Below are 12,320 nucleotides of genomic sequence, written 5' to 3' on the forward strand. Positions count from 1 at the left end.
TAAAATCTATCCATCTAGCTATCTAGCTATCTATTAATATCTATCTACTTAACCTATCATCTATCTCTCTATCATCTATCATATGCGGTAGATGATAACTGATTACTTTGACTACAATACAACTCCGTATAGTTCATTTTACCCTCTCCCTTTCTTTATTTGTAATTTGTAATTTCTCCAATTGTGAGAAATCAAGCTCTCATTACCTATAATTATTTACTTATTTTTTTTTTTTCAATTAAAGTTTATTGGGGTGATAAAAATTCTAGTATACAAATAAAGTAGTTTTAGAATTGTTAACCCTATCTCGAGAAACATATTCAGTAAGTGGATTACAGGATTTCTGTGCAGTTCTTTTTATCTATGGTTATAGAATATGTCAAAATACTGTTTCACAAAGTTATTCAGGTGAGTTTTTTTTCACCTCTTCTAGTGTGCTTATGTTATTCATTGTTAATAGAGTTAGGTTCTTTGGTTAGTGTTTGTGTTTCATTTTGGGTCCCTCCCACCCATATCCTGATTATTTTTAATTATATGTTTATTTTGGAGGGTATGTGAAAGTTATATGAAACATTATTATGATTTTCAGAATCAGATATATACAAAAAGATATATTCAATGAAGTAACACTTTATTTATATTCCTGCTACTTGGTCCCATTCTCCTCTACAATTCACCCCTTTTCCCAAATAATTACTGTAGGTAACTTGTCTCTTTAGTCTCAAGTTTATCCTTTCTGTATTTCCTTTGCACACACAAAAAGATACATATGTATTTTCTTATATCCCCTCTTTCTTAAATAAATAATAGCAATATCCTTTAGTACCTTTTTGCATTTTACAACGTCTTAGAAATAATTTTAAAGCAGTTCATAGTTATCTTCCTCTTTATGTCATGTAGTTCTTTTTAAGTCATTTTTGTCTTCATAAACCAAGTCTGTCTCTTTAAATCATGTGCCTAGCATTTTTAAACGCCATCTGATGCTTTACGTTGCGCATATGTTGAAATTCATTTCCTGTAGTCTATGCTCTATTCTACCTGGTTGCTTTTTTTTTAAATTTTCAGATTTAGTGTAGATTTAATTTTTCTGCTGGTTGTTCCAAATCACTTTCACTAATGTTTTTCTTTATGTTTCCTGAAATTTTTCTCAATCTCTCTTTGGTCACTACAAAGCCTTGTGTTGAGGCAGGTGTGGCACAGGAGCCTAACAGATTGCATAGCGGGAATATGTTAATGGTTCCCCTTCTACACAGTTATTTTGCAGTATTACTATTCTGTCTTCTTAATTCTAAGGGTATGATTTCATGTACAATATTTATAGTTATAAAATATTTAATATTTTTAGGCAGTTGATTACAGATTCTACTGTTTTCAACTACACAGAAATCCCACAAAATTATGTATTTTTGTATGTATGATAGAATTTTAGCAAAATGCATAATAGAATTTGAAAAATATAAAAAATATCCAATACCTCACATTGGGGTGACTTAAATTTCATTAATAGAAGTATAATATCTAAATTTCAGTATATCATTGTCTTATTTTTTTGAATACCTTTCATACTCATTATACCATGATTATACATAGTTCTACCATTTAGAGGTAGAAACATTTTTTTAATATTACCTTTCAGTGTTGTTCTGTGTATTCTTGTACAATTGACAGCATATCGTATATACCTTTTATTAACTTTCTAAATTAGTATTATTATTTAAACTTGTTCTAATTATCAAAAGTTCTTCACCAATTTTATTTTTAAATAATATTCATAATATTTCCCTAATGGTAAACGTTTAAATTGTTTGAAAATTGGCTTTTACAAATAACTTTGTGATGAACATCTTGGTACAAGAACATTCTTGGTACAAGAACATCTTGTATTATTTACCTAACCTTGATTTAGAACGTAAAAGCCAATCAAAAAGTATCAACGTATTTAATGATCATCATAGGTATTGCCAAACAGCTTTGCAGTAATTCTGCACCTATTTAGAAATTACATATCACATTTCAGTGCTATTATCATTAAAATATATTTTGCTAACTTGAAATTAAAAATATGATATCAATTGTTCTTTTTATTACTGAAGAGGTTGAACATTTTTTGTCTTATTAATATTTGTATTTCTTTTGTGTATTATCTGCTGACATCTTATTATAGGCTTTGATGTTTTCCTATTTATCTGTAGGAGCTCTTTACATACATTTTTAAGGGTTTTACTAAAATTTTAAAAATTATTTTCTCATTTAAAAATGTTGTTTATCATTTTTAACAGAAACATTTATAGTTTTGTGTGTTCATACCTATACTTTTCTCTATAATTTCTTCTGGTAAGATCACTAATGAATAAAAATATTTTTCTAAATATCATGACATTTTATAATTTCCTCTGTGACAGGCATGTGAAACTATTTCTCTGCTTAAGCAACTCTGGCCAGAAGGATCTGACATTCGGCGTGTACTTTGTGTTACGTCATGTTCATTGTCTTTGAGAATGTGCCATCACTTTTTAGAAAACAGAGAGAAGACTACCCCGGATCAGAAAACTAACATCCAACAGGTGTGCCTGTTTTAACTTTACTATGAACCACCATTGCTCTTCACTTTTGAAATTGTATTGATTTTCATCTACTATTTTCCATTTGATACTTCATTTATGTCCCTAATTTATTTATATGCACTTCCAAAAGTGGAAAAAATCTAGAATTGGTTTATAAAAACTACTTATTGTACTGTTATAAGATTTAGTGTTTTACCGTACAGATGTTTCTCTTAGTACATATTTAGTCAAATTTGTCCACTCATCCCGAAGAAGAGGAAACGATCAAGAAAATTAGCACTTGGTGAGAGCTTACAATGTTACAATGTTCTGGGCTCTTTGTACACCTCGTGCCATAAATCCTGACATAGCATTTTAAAGGAGGTGTTATTATCCCTGTTTCACATATGAGAACACTGAGGTTCAGGTAGTCCAGGTACCATTCCTCAAATCAAAGTTATTAAAGATAGGTCTGGATTGAACCTATGTCTGTCTTATTCAAGTTTCACAACACCAAACTATTTTGAAAGAACATTCCTGCTGCAGTGTCTGAGTGCCATCCTAGAGATGCTGGAAGTCTTAAACTTTTTATGGTTGATAGAATTCATTAAGAATCTGTTGACCAGTATAGGTTTGTTCTCCAACTAGTCATACCTATATGTATATGCACACATGTACATGCACGCACACATACAAACACGCACTCTCAGACACCCACATGTGTACACATACTATTTTGTATACAATTTGAGTACTGGGGGAATTTTTGGTTAAAGATTTTTATTAAAGAAAAATGAAGTTTGTCTCTGTCTTCTACAATTTCAGAAATGAACAGGGCTCGTCATCTTTACCTGGCATCCTTTATATAGTATTTGGCATTTCAATATCTGTTTGGATATATTCTCAGTAAAATATTTCTACATGATTAGGCATGTCATTTTAAACTGTTACCAGAAAAATGATACAAACCAAATGTATCTCTCTGGAACTTCCAATCATGAGGCCCTATTTGGCCGTCTGGAGGTACTCTGAAGAAAATCTTAAACTTGTTTCACTTACAACCCTGCAAATGTTTGAAGATGACTATGAGTCTTTGTCGTATCACGTTAAATATGCCCACTTCTCTATCCTTTTTCTAGTTGGTGGTTTCTAGAAATGTCCTGGTTTCCTCACTCTGGTAATTTTCAATATAACTTTTAAACTATGATGCCTTGGACAGAGTAGAACATTTAATGTTTGTCTCCATCAGTACAGAGTCCGATGGGAACATGACTTCATTAGCTGCTTGGTCAACTCACGTAAAGATCGTCTTGAGTAAAAATACTAAAAAATGCTGTATATAAACTGCTCTTATATAAACTGCTCTCTGGACAGGGAGCTGGAAGTGCCCTGTCCCCCTTACCTCACATCTGTATAAACTCAATCAAGTTTATGTACGAAGAAAAGGACTTTCTCAAAAATGTAGAATGAAGAATGTAATAATATGTGATCACTTCACAGCAAAGTGTGACTGCCTACTTTCGTGGTGCTGCAGGTGGATCAGGCAGTGGCCCAGCCAGCTGTTCTCAACCTACCTTCTTTATTTTATTCAGGAGGAAAGGAGTTACTTAACCCTGCAAGAAATGGAAGATTTATGTAAACTGCATTGTCTCAGTGTGGTATTTCTACTCCACTCACCTCTTTCTCAAAGAGCTTGTACTAGATTCATCGTTTCCCATTGGATTGAGGACATTCAGACATTCTTAAAAATGGTAAATATGTTCTTTATTAGTTTATAAATTTATTTTTTTTGTTTCAACTGTTTGATATATTCAGACCAGAGTCACTTTCAAAATTAGATATATATGAGAACAATGTCATCCCTTTGGGGGGCTTTAAAAGTTTAACGGCCTAAATCAATCATTTCCCAATTTTACCAACTCTATTTGATAGTAGTAATAAACTGCATGATATCTATTCAACCTAAGGAAAAAGCCTCTCTGTAAAGATTAGTTCTTTTTTGTCTGTCTGCTTATTTGTTTTTTTAATCAACTGTAAGGAATTGATGGCCTTTGCATTCTGCTCTGGAGAAGCATTAAAGAAATCAATGTAGTAGTTTACTGTTTTTGTCCATTATAGAGGATAGTTAAAGGAAATTTGTAGACTTTGGAAAAGTAGAAAGCAAAAACTAAAGAAAAACCCAGCTGCCCACCACTTAAATTGATGTTGGTAATTATTAACATTTTGGTTTATTTTCTTTATTTTAAATGATTAAATTTTTCTGTTGTTATGTGTATTATTTCTAACATCAGAAATATATATATATGGGGAGAGAGAGAGAGATGTATATATATCTATGCATATATGTTTTTTCTTTTCATATATTTTTTCTATTTTCTTTCACATTCTTGATTGGCATCATTTTTTAATGGCTACTAGTTATTTTTTTTTTAATGGATATACCATGGTTTACTTATCCATCTCTCTATTATGGAATATTAAGAGGGTTTTAATTGTTGTATTATAAATGCTGCTATTCTCTAGGTTCTTTGAATGTAAGCCTTTCCCTTTAATTTGGGGGTATTGACTTAGACTGATATCCAACAATGAGATTAGTGGATCAATTGACATTTTTTTTTTTTTTTTTTAGGATTTTGATACTTATATTTAAATGGTAAAGGAAAGTGTTCTAGAACCAATTAGATAAAAGCCAGTCCACAAATATTTATCAAATGCACAAGCATTGTGTGAATCACTGGGGATACAGTCAGAAAATATAAGAATATATTTACTCATCCCACCCTACCAACTTCATAGAGTCACATTTTGCAGGGAAGACAGATACTGAATTTTAAAATTACTATGAAGGAGGAACTATAGGGTGCTTTAGCATTTGATAATAAAAAGACTCTACTTAGTTTGAAATGGATGGCTTCTCTTAAGGAATTAAGAGAAGTAATCAGTCTTGAAGTAGGAGTTGGTAAGTTGGAGAGAGGATAAAAACTAGATTCTATGAGATAAAATAGAATGTGTGATCATCCTGAAGATGGTATGACCAAGAAACTGTGATATATCTAGTGTAACTTGAGTAGAAAAAATATGGGAAAGTGATAAAGCTGAAGATTATAGACACATATAAAAACACATTATAGTTTATTGCTAATATAAAAATTGTTTATAATTTGGTTTTATTTCCAATTTTCAGAAAAAGTGGTGTGAATATTTCATCCTAAGTAATATAAACATTTCTGAATTTTGGAACCTTAATTTAATTCACCTTTCTGACTTAAGTGATGAGCTTCTGTTGAAGAATATTGCCTTTTACTATGAAAATGAAAATGTTCAAGGTACTATCTTAATATATTACAATAATCATACTTTTATCCAGAGATAAACAATAAAACAATATAAAGAATTTAAAGCTTCAAAATAATTTACCTGTATTTCCAATATGTAATATAGCAATTGTTTTACTTCCAGTCTTTGTTTACACATGCATGTAAGTTTTATTTATGTGTGATTAGAGTGAATGTTGTATTTTAAAACTTTTTAAACTTAATATTATTCCATAAATATTATTGAAAAAAATATGTGTGTGGGTGCTTAGTGTTTCCAGATAATGTAACACTTGAATTTTTCATTTAAATATATGCATAACATTTTTCTGTAATATTTACTCTAATATATGTAATCATCCTACTATTATTAGATATTTAGAGAATTTTATTTGTTTTCAAAAGATGAAGCTGATTTATGTATTTATTATATGTTATTTGTTTTTCTTTGAGCTATTTTCTAGAATAACTTTTTTGCTATATTTTAGTAGTAAAATATAAAACACATTTCAAGAGAACTACAACTGATTGAACATTGTTGAAGTTTCTTTGATCTGTAGGATTTGGTTTCTTCATATTGCAAGCATTAAAATAAATTGGCTACATATAAATTTAACAATCCTCCACACATTTTCTCATTTCTGAAAAATCATAGTTTTTATTCAGTTTTATTGAATGTAAAGTGTGAGGTATGACATTTTTTAATACCTTAAATGATAATTATATATTCACCATCTGTTGTCGTTAGCTAAGATAATTATAATATTAATACTTAGTTATCAAATAGGTAAACAAGATAAAATTTTAAATCTAGAAACTCATAGTCAATACTAGCGGCCATTTTCATTCAGGCGCAGTACGGAACTCACTGAAAATTTTACTGTTGGAAACATATCTCAGAACTCTCTGAATTTAGTCAAAATCTGTGTATGTGTGAATGACTTTTAATATTTAGTATTTTTAATTATTATATAGGCCTACATTTGAATTTGGGAAATGTCATTGTGAAAGATTATGAACATCTCTGGAATACGGTATCAAAGTTGGTCACGGAGTTTGATGTTGGAAAGCCATTTCCTCTGAGAACAACAAAACGCAATTTTCTTAAGAAGAATCCAATACCAGTCAAAGGTAAGAAATCTTTAAATTAATTTGAAATAAAAGCAGCATTTCTCTAAAAATGTTTTAAAAGTACCACTAACAAAATGCTGCAAGTATAATTTTCTGGTACTATGCTATTTAAAAGTAAATTTCCTTCATTGTCATATCATCAGGGTGATATGCTATGATTATAGTTTTGAAGAGTTATATGTTTTGTTTGTAACTAATATTGTTACTATTTTTTTGAAAAAGCCAGGTATATGTGACTTACATTTCCATCCATATGGCAGTATAGATCAAGTGAAAATCTCTTGTGGAAAACTATTAAAATGCTGGATAAGAGACATTAAACATCTTTTTGTATAATTATAGCTAAGCTCATAACAATAGAAGAGAAATCCAGAGGCCAAAAATGAAAGGAGAGCCTGATCTCTGGGTAATAGAAAATATATCACTCGGAGAATTTCTGGTTATAGATCTTCTCTTAATAATCTGTGGCTTCAATTTACTCTGTTAGTAGGGTCAAGACAACTCTAAGCCAGAAAATTAATTTTAAGTGATCAAAGGAATTTAGCAAATTCTCTGTAGAGGCACATAACGTAAACCCTGGTTTTATAGGATTTTCTGCCAAATAGTAGTACAAATACAAATTTATAAAACAACAGAGGAAATAAGCCCTAAAAAAAAAGTAAGCTAAAGAACTAGATAGAAGTCTTAAATACTTCAGATTTTGTAATTATCAAAAATAAAATATACTATATATGTGTTTAAAAATGCTTTAAGAAATAAAATATGAGATTTGAAACACGAGAAAATAACAAAATAAAAACATCATTCACATTTTAAAATAACTGAGCTTGTAGAAATGAAAATATTATCAACAGATGATGATTTAAAAAGCTGACTGGATATTTCTAAAAAGATAATTTGTGAACTAGAAATAAATCGAAAGAATTACAGATATAGAGAGATGAACATGTTGTATACTGTAAATTTACCCAATGTTATATGTCGATTATATCTCAGTAAAGGTTGAAAAAATTTAAAAATCAAAAAAATACCCAAAAATAGAAAAGAAAAAATATAAAAGTGATGTTAAAATATATGAAGGAGGTTGGCCTGTTGGCTAAGTGGTTAGGGCACAGTTCTCATAACACCAAACTCGCCGGTTCGATTCCCACATGGGCCAATGAGCTGTGCCCTCCACAACCAGATTGAAAACAATGACTTGACCTGGAGCTGATGGGTCCTGGAAAAACACACTTTTCCCCAATATTCCCTAATGATATATATATATATCAATATCTATCTATCTATCTATCTATCTATCTATCTATATATAATCAATACATATACATATATATCAAGAATAGAATGAAGAAGTCAACTTTTCATTCATTGGGAGATTCAGAAGGAGAGATTGAGCCAATATGAGTCAGGCAATATTTTGAAGAGATTATAGTTGGGCATTTACCTGGATTGATGAAAGATAAGAATTTGCAAATTCAGGATGTATTATAAATCCCAAGTGGAATAAATTAAACACATGCACATATATAGTCTCAGATAAATACATATACTAGACACAATAGAATAATATTGTAGAATATAAAAAATAAATATCTTAAAAGAACCAGAGTTACCTACAAGGAATAAAAAGTCTAATAGACTTTTTTAATAACAACGATATAAGTCAAAATAGAGTAACATGATATATAATTAAAAAATATAATTTAAGAATGAAGGAGTAATGTGGATATTTTCAGAAATACAAAACTGATTTATCCATCATCATAACATCACTGAAGACATTTCTATATGTCGAATTTCAGGAAAAAGAAAATGATCCTAAAACGAATATGAAGAGAAAAGCTAATGGGAATTTAGGGTGTATTGATATAAGGATATTTTTCATGATGTGAAGAAAGAATATATATCCCCTTTCCTTTTTTCAGGATGAGTTCCACCAGACAAACACTCTTGAGTATAAGTAGTTTTACTGATCCCAGAAAGATAAAACAAGGGAGTGGTCAGATTAGAACAGAAAAAAGAAAACAAATGCAGGGCATGTTAATAAGTAGGTTTCCACTGTGGACAACTACAGGTAAATTTTACTGGGAATCTCAGTCTCTGGCTGAGGGCTCTCTCTGGGGCATTAAATTCTTAGCACTGCTACATGTGGGTTGTAAAATGAAAAATACTCAGGCAGAGGGTTGTAGAGCTTGTATTATATATAGTAGGAAGGCATTGGGAAAACAGAAACAGTGAACACCAGGGGAAAAGGGGCAGAGAAATGGCAGCTTACCGAGAATTATGAATCAGATGCTAAATAAAGGATTTAACTAGCTGACTGCCACATATATATGGTATGTATGCTATGTAGCTACCTACTTTCCACGTACCTACTTAAAAGCTGTCCATTTCTTTATACTCTACTGTGTTCCAAAATGTTTTAAAGTGGGAAATAGCTTTATGGGAAGGGCTAGAATTGATCAATATAAGTAAGATCAATGAAAAATGTTTTTAAAGTAAAATTTTAGATAATAATTGTATAATAGTCCTGTATGAAAGTTTTACATTTGACCTTGTCTTAATATTTTACTTGTTTACAGACACCTCCAAGGAAAAGATGCCCAGTTTGGGTTTTATTCCAATGTCATCGGAGGTGGTTGATAAATTTGCTGGAGACATTTTGAAAGATTTGCCTTTCCTGCAAAGGTATAGGGGTAAAAGTACCTCAGTAAATACTTGTGTGGAATGGAAGAATTACTTATTAAAGATTCCTTGAATGTAACAGATTAGAGTCTATTAGTTGTAATACGTGTTTTGTAACACATAATGAGTTTAATATCAAATATAACAATGTCCTTTGATTAACACTAAGTGAAAATCAACATGGTTTTAGTCTTAGAGTAAAATCACTCTAGCTGCAATTTTTTAATTAATGAATTAATTAATGAATATTTGTTGTTGATGGGACAATTAGAAACATGGACTGCATTCTGGGTTCTTAAGTCTCTAATAAACTCTTTGGATTCAACCATTCACATCATATCACAGAAAGAGGAAAGGGGAATATGATTTTTAAAACTATTATTACAGAATGTCGTCTGTGCTGTTATATTTAAGGCATGCAATTTAAAATATGTGTATATTTCTTTTTTTTCTCATAGTGATGATCCTATTGTAACTTCACTGGTTAAACATAAGGAATTTGATGAACTTGTACATTGGCATTCTCGCAGACCCCTTAGTGATGATTATGACAGGACAAAAAGCGCATTTGATGGTGAGCTCTGTGACACTGGTGAAATAAATTAAAACCAATTTAACTCTCTGCCTTTTATTAATAGTAATATCTAATTATGAAGTATTAGAATGTTATGTGCCACAAATTATACTTCTTGAGTAAGAATAGTCTAGAAGTATTTAGATGAATGCCAATAAAGATGGTGATGAAAAAGTCCCATTTTATTTACTGTCAGTCTTTTGTACAGGTCTCCAGATATCTTAGGAGGAAATACACAAATATGGCATTTAGCCCCACAAAACTTAGAAGCTGTTTTAAGCAAAGACAGATAGTGGTTGAAGAAATCTGTGTATTCCTTGATATAAAAAATATTGAGGCCATAGTTTTTCAAGCACTTGCCGTTGCTTTCATGTCACCCAGTTGACTGTGTGTGTGTAACAAGTACCAGCATTTTACCTGCCTTTGTGCTCCAGTTGGGTGGAACTGTAGAAAGGCTCATGAAATCACTAACAGTAGATCAACAGCGTTTGAATTAGGGATCTTGTCTCCTTGGTTCATTCCTTGTCTTCATCTCATAATTGTCTGTCCTTGTGATCACTCCTACTCTCCTTCAAGTTGACAAAACTTACTTTCAGAAGAAAGGAGTTTGCGTAGTAGTATGCTCAAAGGAAATACTTATCAGCCTGCCTGTGTAAACAACTATCAAGATCTTGCAAAATATGAGGGCCTCCTTAGATTAACCATTAGCATTCTTCAAAGTGGTTTGATTTAGTATGTGTGGATAGACGTAGAAAATTTAACCAGCTTAATTACTCCCTTTAAGTGAGTATTATAATTTTCCTTGGGCAAGGGAGTAAGTCACAGTTTGATTGTTGGGATTTCCTGTCATTGGATTTCACCATAGTGTGAGGTTTTTCATTTGCTAAGCTCTTGACTCTGTGGCCATGGTCTAGAGTAAGGACTTTTCTATCAAGTGATGCAAGAAGCCAGGATATACCAAATGGATATCTTTTTGACTCTGCATCTGCCTTCCTCTTCTTAACTTTAAGGGCACATGACAGAGGCAATGCCCAGAATCTGTAATTCTTTATAGCATCCTGATATTTAATTTGGGTGGTAGACAGTGAAAAAGTGTTTTGTCATGTCCATCTTTTAAAAAAGATAAAGGATTATTCTATACACAAGACCTCGTCTGACTTAAGATTCCTTCTTTTAAAAAAGTGAACAGAGTAAATTACTATTCCAAAATAAAAAGAAAAGTGCATGTGTGGGTGGGATGGTGTGAATAATTAGTGAGAAATATAGTCGTGTTACATTTTAAGTCTCTTATTTTTCAGAAAAACCTAGAGATGGTTATTTTTTAAAATCTCTTCAAAAGTATCATCGTTTTCAACGATTTTATGGAAATTCATTAGAATCAGTCTCCTCCAAAGTCATTGTAACTCAAGCTATCAAGCCAAAGAAGAATTTCAGTGAACCCAAGAGCAAAAAGGCAAATGTAGGTTCTATAAATTCTACAAACATGTTTTACTTTTCTTTTTCTTTTCTTACTTTGATATTTTTCAGTCTCTTTGGTAGTTTCTTTCCATGCTATGCTTTTTGTTTTTGATATATGATCACTTTTTATTTTATTTACTTGCTAAGAAACTCTAACCTGTATATAAAAAGTTATATATGGCCCTCTATATATAATAAAATATATATTTGTTTGAAAAAAAAGACATTAAGTAACTAAAGGCTTGAATTTAGAAATGTTGAAATCACATGAAAAATATAACTCTTAACATTAAAAATGTAGCTCTTTGAGAGATCTGGTCCACAGTGGCAAAAAAGGAGGTTTCTGAACTCACCTTCTCCCATGGACACACTGAGTTTATAGTTATCTTAGTTATTCCCTCTAAAATTCCCTCTGAAGGAAATCCAGAAACTAGTTGAATGACTCCTACATATTGAGTGATTGAGAAAAAACACACACAACGAAACAGGAAGAGGAGGTTGAGACATGCTCTTGCACTAAACTCCACCCTGGCATAGTGACATATAATCAGGAAGGAACTCACAACTCCCACCTTCTCCCTCTGGAGGTAAGGGTTTGGACCTAAGAACTAGCAC

At 31.3% G+C, this 12,320-nt stretch overlaps 1 protein-coding gene across 1 annotated transcript in view; it reads left to right on the forward strand.

Annotated features, from left to right (window-relative positions):
• Positions 1-12,320, forward strand: part of LOC308509198 (putative ATP-dependent RNA helicase DDX60) — an 83,895-nt gene that overhangs the window by 14,273 nt on the left and 57,302 nt on the right. Inside the window, exons 8-14 of the mRNA XM_081076951.1 lie at positions 2,403-2,564; positions 4,136-4,294; positions 5,728-5,869; positions 6,833-6,988; positions 9,571-9,676; positions 10,132-10,247; positions 11,546-11,706. Of these exons, the coding sequence (XP_080933077.1) occupies positions 2,403-2,564; positions 4,136-4,294; positions 5,728-5,869; positions 6,833-6,988; positions 9,571-9,676; positions 10,132-10,247; positions 11,546-11,706 (1,002 nt within the window). The remainder of the gene's footprint in view (positions 1-2,402; positions 2,565-4,135; positions 4,295-5,727; positions 5,870-6,832; positions 6,989-9,570; positions 9,677-10,131; positions 10,248-11,545; positions 11,707-12,320) is intronic.

The sequence above is a fragment of the Rhinolophus hipposideros genome (genome assembly GCF_964194185.1).
Source record: "Rhinolophus hipposideros genome assembly, chromosome: 16".
Lineage (NCBI taxonomy): Eukaryota > Metazoa > Chordata > Mammalia > Chiroptera > Rhinolophidae > Rhinolophus > Rhinolophus hipposideros.